General features: G+C 37.1%; 2 protein-coding genes across 4 annotated transcripts in view; both read right to left on the reverse strand.

Moving 5' to 3' along the window:
* GMCL1 (germ cell-less, spermatogenesis associated 1) overlaps positions 1-5,494 on the reverse strand; it is a 41,769-nt gene extending 36,275 nt beyond the window's left edge. The window contains exon 1 of the mRNA XM_006909519.3: positions 4,974-5,494. Coding sequence (XP_006909581.1) covers positions 4,974-5,233 — 260 coding nt within the window. The 5' untranslated portion in view covers positions 5,234-5,494. The remainder of the gene's footprint in view (positions 1-4,973) is intronic.
* A 2,772-nt stretch (positions 5,495-8,266) lies between these two features.
* Positions 8,267-16,661, reverse strand: part of ANXA4 (annexin A4) — a 54,127-nt gene continuing 45,732 nt past the window's right edge. For all 3 annotated transcript variants that reach the window (XM_025045144.1, XM_015587634.2, XM_006909520.3), the window contains 4 exons: positions 14,479-14,574; positions 13,834-13,892; positions 12,669-12,791; positions 8,267-9,317 (listed from right to left, as the gene is read on the reverse strand). In XM_025045144.1, coding sequence (XP_024900912.1) covers positions 9,258-9,317; positions 12,669-12,791; positions 13,834-13,892; positions 14,479-14,574 — 338 coding nt within the window. In that variant the 3' untranslated portion in view covers positions 8,267-9,257. The remainder of the gene's footprint in view (positions 9,318-12,668; positions 12,792-13,833; positions 13,893-14,478; positions 14,575-16,661) is intronic.

The following is a 16,661-nucleotide window of genomic DNA, read 5'->3' on the forward strand; positions in this document are numbered from 1 at the left end:
TATTTTGGTACAAAAGTAGTTTAAAAATTAGTTAAAATGTCCCCCACCCCCACTGAACAACTGGTTTGCAGTCTTAGATCAAAGGTTTTCAAAACTATACTCAGTGGAAAAGTGCCTTAGTGGCCACCAGAGACAGCTGAGGAGTGACCGCTAGGCATCCCACCTAACTTCAACCAGAGCAGCGTTCGCATATTATATCTGCAAATATCTTGGATTTCTGTATAAGATTTAATTTAAATGAATCATTTTTTAAAAAAAAAGTTTGATAATCATAGCTCAAGATGGTCCAGTAAATAAGAAAAGCCCTTGGTAGAGGCTGATAAGTATCTTTTATTCCTGGCCAGTCCTTACAGCTTTTTTTAGTAGTTAAAACATTTTAATCTTTAAAAAAAAATGAAGTAATTCAGATGGTGTCTTGAACCAGTGTATTTAACATCTCTTCCTGACAGTAAAAATAGCACATGCTTTGTTGGGTTTGAGTCTCAGCTTCACCACAGCTCAGTTGTAAAGATGTAAAAAGAATATCAGTAGTATCCACTTCATTGGTTTACTGTGAGAAATAAATGAGACAATGTAGTTTCCACTTCCTGATAGCACTTTCTCTGACTTATATTAAAAGATTTAAAGTACAGAAAAGAATAAGCCCACAACAGCAAAAAGGTAAAGGTGGGCTTATCACCTGATGAGAGAATTCTATAGATCTGGAAATTAGAAAATAAACTGGAATGGAAAAAGCACTGAGAGTCATGGTCTAAAATATATCATGAAGGTCTAGGATGGAGGCTAAAGCCCATCTGCCCTTCAAACCCGTGTGTGTGTGTGTGTTTTGGGAGGATGAGGTCTCTGGGGAAACAAAAGGCAAAAGTAGGAAATGAGGCAGATAATGGGAAAATTTGTTCCCCTAATGGCCTTCTCCACTCTTTATGAAACAGAGTACAGGTAACTCAGGCATGAAGATTCCAAGGCTCTTCTGGAAAGAAAGAACAAATCTATCAGGAAGATCTAAGGCTTTAGTAGGTGTTGGTGTGCAGACAAAGCAATCCTCATTTTGGCATATGAGAAATCTGTAGCCTGGTAGCTCCCAAACTATTCACCCTAAATTGTGGTTCCCAAACTGTGTCAAAGCACCTGGAACACCACAGCAAACTCGGATAGGCATGTGGAATATTTTAAATTTGAAAGAAACAGCAACATTTTTCAGATACTATACAATCTTTTATTATTAAGTTGTTTGGATCGATGAGGTTATTTCCTTAGGACCAGAGGTGCCATGAAAAAAAATTACTGAGAAGCTAAGAGTGCTATAGACAAAGATAGTTTGGGAATCTCGGCTCTAAAACAAAGCATGCCCCACCCATATCCAATTTAGTAGTCAATCTTCCTACTCAAAGGGGAGGCTTTACAGAAATATATCTATTTACTCAATTAAAACACATACACACACACACACACACACACACACACACACACACACACGTGCGTGCGCGCCCATTACTCATTCTTAAATATAAATGGATAACCAAGGACCAACCAACCTGAGGAAAATTAAGAGTATTAAAGACAATTAAGAGAGAAATTGGCTCCAGAGGAAACATAATTCAGGGAAAAGAGAACTTAAAAACAAAACAAAACACTCTAAAACATCTAGAGATCTGAGAACATTACATTTATAAAATATCAGGATGCTATAATAAATAATTACTCAGAACGAGGAAAAAAAGAGCTCTTAGACATTAAAAACATGGTTGCTGAAATTAAAAAGCCAAAAGAGAACCTGAATTAACTACAAAGCTCAGAAAATTTTTCAAACATAAAGCATAAAGACCTAGAAAGGAAAAAAAATGAAAAAGAAGTACAATCCAAGAAATCCAAAATCCAGTTAGGTAGGGTCCAAGAAAGAGAAAACAAAGATAACAGGAGAAAGGAAATTATGGAAGAAATTAATGGAAGAAAGTTTTTTCCAATAATGTAGTTCTAGATTGTGAGGATACAGCAAGTATCGAGGCCGTTAAAAAACTCACACTTAACACATTCTACTTAAATCCTAAATTCCAAAGAGAAAAATTCCAAAAAGTCCATAGAGGAAAAAAATGGTCACCTAAAAAGAAAAGAGAATCAGGCTAGCATTGTATTTCTCATCAACACTGTGGGCTAGAAGACAATGAAGTAATATAACATCATCAAAGATATTAAGTTATTTTGGACTTGATGTCCATATCCAGCCAAAGGATAAAGTGAGAGACTAAATTTACATTTAGACAAGCACAAATTACCTCCTTTTGTACCCTTTCTTAAGAAAATACTTGAGGATGTAGTTCCCTAAAATAAGAGAGAAAGAAAAAGATCAAAGACTACTGAAACCAGTGGATTCAATCCTAGAGATGGGGTGAAAGTCCCAGGATAAGTACAGACCTAGAGAGCAAGGGATCCAGATTGGGAAAGGAGGATACAGGGACCCAGGAGGGAAGCCTTGAGTTTAGTGGAGAAGGAGCCCATAGGTGTGTCTGGAAAGAGAAGAATCTGAAGATATGATGAAGGAATATTATCTTGTCAACAAGAGGGGTAGGGGAAGAGGCAGTTAGAAACTTTAGGAAAACAAACAAGCAATAAAAAAGGCATATCATGATAAGATACAAATGAAAGCAGGGCCTGACGATGCACTTGACGGAATGTAAGAAAAAGATTCCATTTAACTATGAGATTAGAAAATTTCTCCAAGAGAAAAACAAGGTTGTGACATTGGGCCCACAAAGTATGATTTATTGTCTTAGCACACTACTCGATTCTTCAGTAAACAATATTTACATAGTTATAACAACAAATACTATTTGCTAGATTTCAATTTTTAGTGACAATCTAGGGACAACACACTCAAGATCTGGTTGCAGAACAGTTGAGTTTTAAGTCTTGTTAATGTGAAGTAAAACATGCAGTTGACAAAAGGTATGAGGTGGAAGGTGGGCCTGGACGCTAAAGCATGGAATAGTTGGTTGAAGTGGGATAGCACACCAGACAACCTGAGGAAGCACACAAGTGCCAAATTTCTAGGTCTTAATATTTTCTTAAACCCTTCGTCCATGCTGGGCTAAATAAACTAGACATCTTCCACTGATACAACACATACTGAATTCTGATGTGCATTTTCTAATAAAGGTTTGCTTTGAAGACTTTCCATTCCAGTCCACTCATGTAGTCCAGGGGTTGGCCAACTTTTTCTGTAAAGGTGTAGAAAGTGAATATTTTCAGTTTTGTAAGCCAGATGGCCTCCAAGCAAGTTTTGTCGGCATCCTAGTGGGCAGTTTCTTGCTTGCCAGCCTTAGCCTACCAACACTTCAGCAAACTTCTCCATCTTGCGGGCTACAGCCACTCCTCTTCCAATATCTGAATCTCAGGTTGGAAAAGGCGGCCCTATTCCAAATTTGTTCCTTCCTTCAACATTCTGTTTCAGCCCTTGAGGAGTGACTCTCCCTATTCTCTACTACTGTATTTTCTAGAGATCTCTTTATCTTAGTGGTTTATCTTAAATTCCGGTTAACTGCTAATAATGCTTATATTAACTAATCTCTCTTGAAATTACTGTGTTCGAATCTCTTTCAAATAGACCCTAACATACATATTTCAATAATGACATATTAAATATAAGTGGCATAAATACTAAGTAAACTGCAGAGATTATCCTAGTGGATTTTTGAAAAACAAGACTCAAATTATATGCTGTCTTCAAGATACCTACTTTAAATATACAGACACAGGCAAAAAGGGAAAGGATGGAAAAAGATGTACCTTTTAAACACTTATCAAAAGATAATTGTGGTGGCTAGATTCCCAAAGATAAAGAGAGGCATTTTGTAATGATAAAGGCAGCCAATTCAACAAGGAGACATAGTATTGACTGAGTGCTTCTGTACCAGGCACCGTGTATTGTGTGCATTCTTATATCTGTCAAACCCTAGTATTAGTATCCCCATTTTACTTATAAGGAAATAAGGCTATTATGTGCAGAATACAGACTAGAACTCAGAATCTGAGCTGTTAAAAGTATACTACACTAACTCTCCAAAATGGTAACTGAACAATTGACAGGATTCATTTCTGTAAATAAATACAGATATTACGTAACACTGTATGAAAAATTTTGTAAATCTATTAACATGTTATCTACCATTTATTTTACAATATAAATGCTTATGTAGAAAAAAATTTTTGAATAATTTTTAATTTTATCAAAAAATTACATCTATATGACTCCACTGATGACTTTTAAAAACAAAGCAACCAGACTGTTTATGTGAAAACATATTCTACTTATAAACTACATCTTGTTCACAGGTAAATACCCTCGTTTTCAACTCTTCGAAAAAAGGTTAAGCAAGCTGCAGCACGGCCTTACATACATCCACGGTCAACGTTCAAATGCTAGAGACTTTTGAATGGCTATTCTCAGTAAGGAACAGAGTATACTATTGATAAATTTAACTTTTACCGTTGAAGAGAACTGTGTGTAATCATTTCCCCTGCACTGAATGGACGATAATAGGGGTGTCTATCTCAGAGACTAAATTTACGTGTCTGTACTATTTAAGGCAATCGATGCAAAACAACTTATTCTACTGTCCCCACTCAGAGAGGACAAAGGTGTATTACGGAAGGCCAGCGTGCTGGTCGAGTCTGAGGTTTAATGAGGCGCAAGCTTCAGCTTGGCGTTTCTCAGTCTCGTCTTGGTCTATAACATCACTCCGGAAGCGTCTGTGGTTTATAATCCAGAACACCAGGCGTCTCCCAAAGTACTCCCCAACCTCCCTGCAACAAGTCGGCTCCCACGTTTACCTTGTCAAGGACATGTCCGCTCCTCGCAAGCTGGGAAAGCGCCGATTCCCCCCGCCGCCGCCCACCATGCACACCGGGCACCTGGTTCGTCCCCTGGCCGGGCTGCGTGGGCCGCCCAGCAGGCTCCGGAGCGTCTCCCAACGTACCTACGAGGGGTGTTGAGGAGCCGCTGCTGCTCGTCCCCTTCCTCCTCATCCTCGTCTGTCTCGGAGTCCGGGTGACAGTAGCAGAGGGCCCCGCTGCTCCGCTTGCGCTTGCGAGTGCCCGGGCAGTAACAGAAGCCGTGGCCGGCCGCATCGCCGCCAGTCTCCGGCCTCCGGGACGAGCCCCCGGCCCCAGACCCCGGCTCCTGCTGGGCTTGGGTTCGCCCCGGGTGGCGAAGCACTCGGCTGCTCAGCGAGCCCATGGGCCACGGCTCCCCGGGATTTCAGGGAGGGTACCTCGGTAAGTCCGCCTCAGGGAGCCCAGCAGACACGGTCTCCCGCCATGGTCCGGCCGCCGACGCCGGCCTCCACCCAGCCCGGGTGCCTACACGGCCACCTTCTCACGCGCAGCCCCAACCGTTGCAGCGGACGCTACCGCCTCCATCCTCTGCCCCGCCCGCCGCGTCTATCCGCGCGGCGCGTCAGGACCGCAGGACCTTGGCCCCTTGCTTTCGCAACAAAGCGCGGACTGAAAGGCGCATGCGCGCGACGAGCCTCCGGAAAAGGCGGGGAAAGGGGTGTGCGTGACGGGTGGAGCCTGCGCGGAACGGGACAAGGGCATGGGGGGCTTCGCGCCCGTCCGGCTGTTGCTTTCTGCCTTGCAGGTTACCTGGGTCTCGTGCTAGCCTATATTTGAGGCCCACGTAGCTTTTAACGTTACTTGACACACCCTTCTATTTTCACTAGACCGGGAATTGCAGCTCATTCATTCTTCCTGCAAAGGTTCTTTGAACTCTAGTTGTCTACCGGGTCTTGTGCTAGGTTAGGGGCCCAGAAGAGTGCTATTTGAGTTCTTCCTTGGAGTTACCACGTGCTGGGTGGGGTTACGCTCTGCGGAGATGGGGCAAGGCTTTCCTAGGGGGAAGACCTAGAATGTGGAGTTTTGCTAGGGTCTTGGGTTTCTTAAACATCAACTCTCCGCTTTCCTAGATGGGTTATGGTAAAGGTTCCCTGCACTCCTTTCCTTTCCTACGCACTCAGTGGCAGTGGAACATCTGAATAGGGTCTGTACTGGGACTGTCAGGGCTTAAAATGCCTTCTGGAGGCCCGAGCAAAATTTACAAGTATCTGAGCAAATATTACAGGTGTCTGCCTACAGTATGTAGCCCTTGCTATGAACTCTGGACAGGCAGCTTTCACTTTCTGACTCCCTCCTACTTTTTAAATAAAATTTTTATAATGAAACTATCCCTAATTCAAGATTTTAAATGAATTATAATGAATTACTCAGAGTAATATGAAATGGACCTACCACAACCGATAAATTTTAATAAAAATTTAGATGGATTATACTTGCTTTGATTCATTCTTTTAAATAAAACAATATCTATAGGTAGAAGCTTCATCTCCAACTCCATCTCTCTCCCTCCTCTACAGTGACCACTATCCTGGGAATGGTATATATGATTCCCATGAATGTTCTTATATGTATACCCATTAGCAATATATTTTCTTTTGCACGTTTATACATATAATTAAATGGAATTATACTATACCTATCATTTTGCAATTTTCTCCTCAAAATTATACTTTTGAAACTTACCAATTGACAAATCTCTAGTTAATTTTCATGACTCGTTGTATGACCCATACTTTGTTCATCCTTTCCCTTACTGAGGTATTAGGTTGTTTCTACTTCAATGCTCTTACAGAGCAGCAATGAACATCATGTGCAAGAGATTCACCAACTAGATCCCCAGAAATGAATTTGCTGAGAACTTCGAACTTTATTAACTGTTGTAAAATTGCTCTCTGAAATGATCGCACCAATTTATACTGCCATCAGCAGTATATGCAGTTTGGGGGCCCCAGTGGACTTGGTGTCTGACTCACCCTGAGAAAGCAAAACAGAGAGCCTAGTTGAGGCAGCTTGTGGGGAGGGACTAGGAGAGGAGCAGAGAATGATGGCTGCAAGAAGATCAGCCTGCATATCCAGAATGTTAGCACAAAGGATGTGCAAGTGTTTACCATGAAACAAGTGTGGGCCACTATGATATCCAGCATGGGATCATCTTAGAGCCTGTGCAAGAAGCCTGGGTGGAAAGACAGACTTCAGCACAGAGAACCTGAAAGTATCATCAAATTCCTAGGGACTGAATAAAGAGCACTGCATTTGCCTTGCCAAAGGAACGGAAGACGAGTAGTTCCCTGGTGATGGGGTTGATAAAAAAGCCCATGAGAATGCTCATCAGAATCAGCTTTAAGTATCTGCCAACATTTCATAGCGCTGATCATGTACTACCACAGCACTAACAGTCGGCTAAATACTTTCCAACTCCCCTTTCCTCTCCCTTCTCCTACAACTCTGGCTAGGTTGGGAGTGGAGGTAGGCTATGGAAGAAAGCCTAGGTGGAGAAAGAAGGGAAGTCCACCAGCTTCCTGCTGGCAATAGGCCAGAGCTGAATGAGGGTAGAAACTTCAACTATCAATCAAGTTTAGAATTTTAACTGGACAAATTAATTACAGAAATGACACTTTTTTATGACCTTAAGGGACTGCTCAGTATGATACTTATAACCTAAGAGTGAATTTTCATCTAAAAAAAAAGGAGAAGAACTAGGCCCAATAAATAAATGTAAATGGACAATGGGAGGGAAAAACAAAGTTGCTTCATAATTATATTCCAATGTCACGCCTGTTCAATAGAACAAACTAACATTCCTCCAAGGTGGCTTTATCCTGCCTTCTAGAAAGCTTCCAGTCAACAAATGCAATTTGTTTAAAAAATTTGGCTAAGTCATATGTAATTTAAAAATAAAATTCCATACTCTCTGGGTAGGTATTGAACCAGCAGTACTACTTCCTATAGTTAACTGAAATGACTAAGTATTCACATAAATAGCTTTCACCAATAGTTCGAGCACTTATAAGAGTATAAGAGGTAAGTAGAAACAAACTGAAAAAAAAAAATCCTTATTATTTTACTGACAAAAATACAATAGATATTATAGAATGAACAAAGAACAAATATTCTTATTTAATATAAATGTTCTACTTAGTAGAATGGAGAGCATCACTCATTTTCAGGGAATAAATTAAATATATCATTTTATATCATTAAGTAGTAACATCATTTAGTATATGTGAACATTAGTTTTACAGCAGCAGTGCATATAAGACTATGTTATTTTTTCTTAATGTTCCTAATAGAAACTAAGTAATACAAGTCCTTCAAAAATACCTCCTTTCAGTGTCCAGAATGAAAAAACTCACAAATGAAAAAGAGAAAGAATATATCTCATTTTAAAGACACATTTTATTAAAATTATTTTTCCATGTTGTATACAAACTGAACTTTTGAACTAAATCCAAATACACCTTCGGAATAATTCCAGAGTTGAAAGGCACAGTGCAAATATAAATTACTACAAATCAACGAAATCCAATGACAAAAAATTATTTTTATCACAAAAAAATTTCCTTTAAGTAAAATTTAGAGGATCATAACATCACCAGAATACCTAGTTTGACACTTAATTTTTTTCCATTCATCTTAAAGCTGGATTAAGACATTAACCATAATATTGTGGAATGTTCAGCATTTATGTTTGGTAACCAGACATATATGACTTGTATAGCCACAGTTAGAATTTAATTTGTTCAGATAAATTGGTGATTTTGGTATACTTGAATCTGGAGAGAGTAAGTGATCTTAACATAGAAGTATCTCACACCAAACCTAGTGAAGATCAACTAACAATATTGATAAAGCCTAAACAAAGGACATTTGTGGATGCTTTCAAACTATGACTATGTGAAATAGCAAATTGGACAAATATTCTTACTAACTAGATGCTCACAATTTCAAATCAAGAAATTACTAGCCGCTCGAAAAATAGAATTAGGGAAGAAGAGTGATTTTAGAACAGTCTTCCAGTCTTCCACTTCAGTAGTTTTTCACCAAAAAGAAAACATGAAATAATTTAATATATTTCAGTTTCTGTGAAACACAAATGAAGTGATCTGTTAAAAACATGGAGTACATTATTATTTCTAATTTTAAAGCTCCTTTTAGGTTTTATAAGCTTTGAAATGCAAGTACAGCTTTAAAGCATCATAACGAGTAATTATAGATGAATAATAATACAGCCTATATCTTAGGAGGCATCTGTTGGCGTTTTAATTTGGAAATAAGCATTCTGAGATATTGCTAATAGCAATGTAGAAAAAAGTTTTAAAAAAAAAATCAAAGTTTTGGTTATTCTCTTATCTTTCGTGGATTTTATTTTAATCATCTCCTCCACAGAGGATGAGCAAGACCTTCCTGTAGTCTCCAGATGTGTCACCCTGGGGACAAGGGAAGCAAAGTTAGTCAGATAAATGGAGTTTAAAATGGAATATACCGCTCATAGTCATCTAGGTTAACTTTCTCAAGCTTGTCTGGATTTTTCTTAGTTTTTAAAAAAATAACATTTATTTATATTACAAAATTAATACTTGTTTAATGGAGAAAATAAAGACATTAAAGAACATAAAAATCATACATAATTCCACCATTTAGAGATTACTATTCTTAATATTTTGGTTTGTGTATATCCCTCTAAGACTTTTTTATATGCATATAGAGACCTATGTGATGGGACTGTAATATTCTTCTGTATTCTGTTTTTTTACTTAATATAGCCTGAATATTTCCCTATTTTAATTCATTAAATATTCTTCTACATCATTCTTTAATGGTTACAGAGTATTCTGCTGTGCATAGGTAAAATAATTCATTTGATCATCCCCCCATTGTTGAATATTTATGTTATTTCCAACTTTGCATTATTACAAACACTGCTGCAATAAGCATATTATAGTTAAATTTTTGTGCATTTTCTTGATGGTTTACTCAGGATAAATTTTCATAAAAGAGGAATTACTGGACTGACGATCATGCATTTTCTAATGCCTTTTGATATGGGTTACAAAATAGCCTTCCAGAGATGCTATAATTTCTACATAGAAATTTTCATGGCCTAATTAATAGATCAATTTTTGTTAGTGCTTCTTGGGCACTAGAAAAGATGAAATCTCTGTTTACAAGGTTCAAAGTTTAATATATCTATTATTCAAATCTTAATATTATCCTTGTTTATACTTTGCCTCACTGATGTGCCAAAGGATAAGGGTATGTTAAAGTCTCCCTAGCATAGGATTTCCATCAATGTCTTCTTTTGGAGCCTCAAGTTTCTTATCTATATAATTTAAATGCAATACTATTTGACACCTAAAATTTCATGAGGATTTAATTTTTGTTGTGAATTGCTGTCTTTATCGATATAAAGTGATCTGTTTTCTCCCATTTAATGCTTTTTCTCCTTAAATTCTTTTTTTTTTTTTTTTAACTTATCGTGTAATCTCTACTTTCTTTTTTGTATTTGTAAAATGTTCTTTTCTCTAGCCTTTTTTTTAGCTTCTTACATGTCACTGTATTTTAGTTGTTTCTTATAAACAGCGTGGTTGGACTTTATATTTTTACCTTATTTGAGAGTTTACTTATTTTTATTGTAACTTACATTTTTATCTTATTTCTGTCATTTTTTAATATTATTTACATATTTTATATTTCTATTCTTTTGATAATTGTTATAGAACCGGCAATGTATTCCTTAGTTTTAATCTTTTCCAGTGTTTGTGTATGTGCATATATATTTACATATTTATATAAATACAAACATGTAATATAAATTTATTTATAGTGATGTTTCCCCAGGCCAATCAATATTTTCGTATCCTATCATTTTAGTGTCTGTATAGTACTACACTGTATGGATTTTCCATAAATTATTTAAGTCATCCCCTGTTGGTTAATAAAAATAGTAATATATAATAAATTGTACACTGTAAAAGTATGCCATATTATTAATTCAAATGTAAATAAAATAATGTAAATAACAAATAATACAATGAAAATATAATATTTAGTGTACTTTCACAATTCATGAAATAATTTTTTCAGATTCTTTCATAGATTTTTAAAAATTGTGGTAAAATATTTAACAAAATTTGCCATTTTAGTTATTTTTAAGTGTATAATTCTGTGGTGCTAATTACATTCATGATGTTGTGCAACCTTCGTTGCTATCTCCAAAACCCTTTCATCACCCCAAACAGAAATTCTGTCACCAGAAAGCAGCAACTTTCCATTTTCCCTCTTTCTCCAGCCCTTGGTAATCTCTAGCTGCTTTCTGTCTCCATAAATTTACCTATTCTAAATATTTCATATAAGTGAAACCATACAGTGTTTTTCACTTAGCATGTTTTCAAGGTTCATCCATGTTTCAGGAACATCATTCTTTTGTTTATCCATTCATCTGTTGATGGACACTTAGGTTGTTCCCACATTTTGGCTACTGTGAATAATGTTTACATCGGTGTACAAGTATCTGTTTGAGTTCCTGTTTTCATTTATTTTGAGTATATATCTGGGAGTGGAATTGCTGGGCCATGTGGTTATTTTAAGTTTTTGATGAAGCACCATTTTACATTCCCACCAGCAATGTCCGAGGTTCTAGTTTCTCTATATTCTCACTGACATTTATTATTTTCCTTTTTAGGGTGAGAAGTTCATAAAAAAAACTGTAGTCATCCTAGTAGGTATGAAGTGGTATTTCAATGTGGTTTTGATTTGCATTTCCTAATGATTAATGATGCTGAGCATCTTTTCATGTGCCTATTTGCCATGTGTGTATCTTCCTTGGAGAAATGTCTATTCAGATCCATTCTCGTTTTTAAATTAGGTCGTTTGTCTTTTTGGTGCGTTGTAATTGTTCTTTATAAATTCTAGATAGTAAACCCTTAGATATTATTTGCAAATATTTTCTCCCATTCTGAGGATTAATGGGCTTTTATTTTCTCTAAAGAAATTCCTAAACATATAATGGTTGCTGCTAGCTATATTTCAACTCTGCAAAATAAAGTTACCTCATAGGCTGTACAGAAATAGAAACAAGTTCCTGAATAAAATACTCATGAAAATCTGCAGCTCAAATCACCTAACAGGTTCTACCTCTCCAAGCTCTCGGTGGGATTCATAGTATTTAATTCACAGATAAAATCTTGATTTGAAGTTTTTTGTGCAGGCAACTCCTGCTTCTAGGGAAATGGGTCTTGGCTTCATATTCATGAGACCCTTCTGTCTTCCTCAAGAAGCAAAATCCCAGTAAGGATGGGTTTTCAGGGATGTCAATCACTTCTCATCACTCCTATGCCAAGTTAGGACACCTTGAAGTCTGGCACCAGGTAAAGAACAGCAACTCAGGATAACTCACATGCTTTCTCATATTTTAAGCATACCTCAGCTGGCCCTGGATAGAGTTCTAGATGACTGATTCAGTTTGCTTCTCTTTCCTTGTAAGCAGGTAGACAAAAATATGGTACTCTTAAATGTATTCATTAAACTATAATCTTTGTCTAGGGTCAACATGAAATAATTACTATATTTACAAGGCAAACACTTCCAGCTTCTAATCTGGCAGAGATTGAAATATCTGCGTGAAAGGAGAGAGACTGGAATTATCTGAATTAGAGTACCATCTTTAAAGGGAAGGATATCTGCCAAGGACAGGTAAGAAGTATCTAAATACCTAGGTCAGAACCCCGTCCTTTCATCAGAGCGTTCCCCTGGGCCAAGACCAGGCTTCAGTGACCTACCTTGATGAAGGAGTACAGAGACTTCCCGTAGAGCCTCTTGAAGTTTGCCCGGATGTCCATCATGTCAATCTCCGCCCGGGAAACCATCACTCTGATAAGGGTATCATCATCAGTGCCCAAACCCTAAAGAAGAAAACAAGATGCCCACATATAAACTAGCTGGTTTCCAGAGAGTGCTCTTCTTTTGTCTGTCAAGGTAAAACTACATATGACTCTCCTGATGACATCCTTTGTACCATAATCTTAGAGGCCTGTGGAATATCATTCCTCGCCATGGTGTTCAAGGCTTCCAACAACTTACCTTTTCAATACTCGGTGTTCTGACCAGAGGAGACCACTCTGTGTCATTCTAGAGACATATCCTGTGTTCTCCAGCCTGCCGGTCTTACCCACAATGATTCCTTTCCCCAGTGTCATCCTTCCCTCCCCAGCCTTACCATCTTTCCTCCCATGTAAAATCCTCCTATGTAAAACTTCCTTTAAGGCCTTGCTCAAACATAACAATTTCTTTATATATTCTTTTCTGATCCTCACTCCCTAAACAAACAAACAAACAAACAAACAAACAAATAAAAAATACCCTTTCTTCTGTGTTCTTACAATATCTGGATCCTCAACTACTGTCTTACATCCTATTTTGTTCTTATTGGTGTTTTGCACATACCTGCCTTCCCCTCAAGGTTAGAAGCTCTCTGAGAGCAAGAACTACATTTTGATCTTTCCTGAACCTCCCACAGTTCCCAGCAAGGATGCATGCACAGAGTACAATGCATGGTTAGGAGCTTGGGCCCTGAAGCCAAGTGCCAGTGTTGCATTCCTTCTCCATTACTTCTTCATTGAGGACCCTGGGCAAATTGCCTATCTTCTCTATGCATCAGTTTTCTCATCTGTAAAATGGGGGTTGAGAACGGTACCTGCCCCATATAGCTGTTGTGGAAATAAAATTGACCTATAGGTATAAAACATTAGGAACAATGATCATGCATAAGTACTCAATAAATATTATCTAGTGTTGTTATTAGCAGGCACTCAGTGAAATATTTAATAAATTGAACTGAATATCTCAGACTGATTTTGCTAATCTGTGTGGGAGATATAAGTAAACATATGAAGGCGAACGCAAGACATGTCAGAGTCATTCAGATGCAAAAATGAGGTCATTTACCTTCATAGATTTATAAAGCCTTTCAGCAAAATATGCAGATTTGTTCCTCATGCACTTTACTGTCAAGAGATAAAAAAAATGAAAAGATTACAGATAAAATCTATGAGAAAAAGTGACAGTTGTTCCCTCTGTTTCTACGAGGTATGAAGTAGTATCTGTTGATCGCTTTCTCAGAAAAATTTTAGCCAAAGAATGTTTTATGAACATAGGCTATTTTTGAAAACATTTTCACAGATGGGAAGTACCCTCAATTTATTATCAAATTCCTGGAGAAGTGATTAATAAAGACCATTAAAGCAAAGGGAAGCATATGGTTTCAAAATGATTATCTTGTCTACCATATGAACAGTTACTTGTTCTAACCATTCATGGACTTGCAAGAAACAGCTAGTACAGAATTATCTTTCCCTTATCCTGTGATTAAAAAGGCACAGAGGATATAAAATATATAAAGCCACATGGTATAATAACAATCAGGTTGTATATAATATTTCTTATTACAAAATTCTGTATATCATGAGTGATTTAAACAATTTTTTTTTTATCCCTGAAAATAAAAATCTACATCCTATAACAACAAACTCATAACAAGGAGGAAAGTCTATAAACATTTGTTTCTCCACTCTTTACCCATTAACAGCTTACCTATGGCCAGCAGAGCATCTTCAAAGCTACCAGATGTTTCAGATTTAATACTCTGTTCAATATCCTTCTGTGATATCCTTTTGTACTCATCAAACACTACAAAAAATAACAGAGTAAAATTATAAATAATAAAAACATAGAGGAAACTAAAATTTATAGAGAGAATGAGCATCTTTTAACTAGTCCACACTATTCTTCAGCATATTTCAAGAGGAAACTAATTAGCAATGTGGGTGAGAATCCAGGAGGCATATGGCAAGTAGAACAGGCCCAAGGGGAGGAGGACATCAGACAAATCCTTTTCCTTACGTGAGACCCTGTTTTCTCGCACATAAAATGGAAATAACTTCTGAAGAGATTTGCTTTCTTTTCTCACCATTTCCTTAATAAGCTGAATGTGTCTTTTTGTAATTTTGGCCTTGGCAATTACCTGTATATTTATCTTCCTTTTGGCTCATTGAAACTAGGACAATTCAACCTCTTCAAACTGAGTCACATTTGACGACAGCTGGTTGCATCTTTTTATAGACTTTAGCATAATTACATTTTTTTCACTTTTTTGCCAAATATTTTTGAATGTCATGAACATATTTCCCTGTCTTACTGCTTCTTTCTGGAGCCATCTTAGATTGGATATCTTCTTAACATCACCTCCTTTAGGGTACTACCCCACCCCTGAATAGTGTGATTCTCACAGCGATGTCAGTCCAGGGAAACCCTTGCCCCCTGACATACACCATAAGCTCTACCAAAGGAGTGAGAAGTTCACCTATCCAGGACCAATCAGTCCTACCCTCCTGGTAATTTTTAAATTGAGTAGATCATGGAGATGGCCGAAAGCAGTGAGTCATCTTTAACCTCAGAGAAGATAAGAATCATTTGGGAAACGTGTTAAACTTTCTGGATATCACTCTTGGAGGTTCTAAGTCAGCTCGCCAGTCTGAAGTAGGGGTTCATGAATCAGCATTCTTCATGGAGACCAGACTTTGGGGAACTCTGCCTTAGAAATAAAATCTACCACTCCCTCTACTGAGATTCCCAGACCTGCCTTGATTTCTGTTCTTCCTAGAGTCATTCGGCTCTCTCTTCAAGTCAATGAGCCACCAGAATTTTCCTTTCCCTCTTATCCCATTTTATATTATTATTATTTACTTAGAGTCAGTGTATATTGCTTGGAATTAAAATACTAACCGACACATTTTCTAAGCCTCAGTCTTTTCCACTTGTAAAGTGGGGAAAATGATGGCTGCTTCGTTGGAATGTTACAACAAACAATGCTTATAATATGCTTAGCACTGCATTACATAGACGATAATTAACAAAACCTTAGTTATTTTGAATCCTCACTATTATTGTTGGTTGGTAAGAAACTTATTGAAGTTTTCTTTACCTAAATAGGGCTTAAAAGATTTTCTTCCAGTGGTTTACAAGCAGATATTTTATAACTGCACAACTACTGACTTGTGCCCGGAGGGCAATTTGTTACGGATATATTTGCATGAAATTGCCTTCTGAGGACCTGCAGTTCTTGGGAAGTACCACCAGGGGAAGATCTGTGTTATTAGTAATTAGGCAAGGGAAGGCAAAGAAATAGGAGCATGACATTTATAAACAAGAGTAATCACCTATTTCTTGTCACTGTGGAATATCTGGAATAACTGTGGCTTCAAAATGTGTTGTAATCTTCAATTACTTTATGTTTTCAATTTATCAAACTCATTCTTCTCAAATTTCCCACAAGTTTTATAAATTGCGTGTGATTGTAAGAGCATAGTAAGTTTATGAAATTATGACATAGCATAAAGATCTAAAGAGCTTATAAAAAAGATGAAATATCTTATTAAACCCTTATTGCTATTTACAAGAAGAAAATAAACCTGACAACAAGTATTCTACAATTGTATGGTATCTTTTCCCCAAAGAAGTTAAAAGCACATTATAAAGACTAGTATTATCAGAAGCAAATTAGAAACATTCCCCATAGGAAATAAAATTTGAAATTATCCACTATTCACCTGATGCAACATAACCCCTAAAGAAATCACTTTTATTAGTTTTACAACTTAGATGTTATACAGGAACAAATGTCAATCAACATTTCTATTTTCTTGCTTGCTGATGTACTGAAGATTTTGTCTTATGTAACTACATTTAAATGCACCTGCTTTAGAAAAGGACTGACT

Source organism: Pteropus alecto, unplaced genomic scaffold (genome assembly GCF_000325575.1).
Source record: "Pteropus alecto unplaced genomic scaffold, ASM32557v1 scaffold131, whole genome shotgun sequence".
Classification (NCBI taxonomy): Eukaryota; Metazoa; Chordata; class Mammalia; order Chiroptera; family Pteropodidae; genus Pteropus; species Pteropus alecto.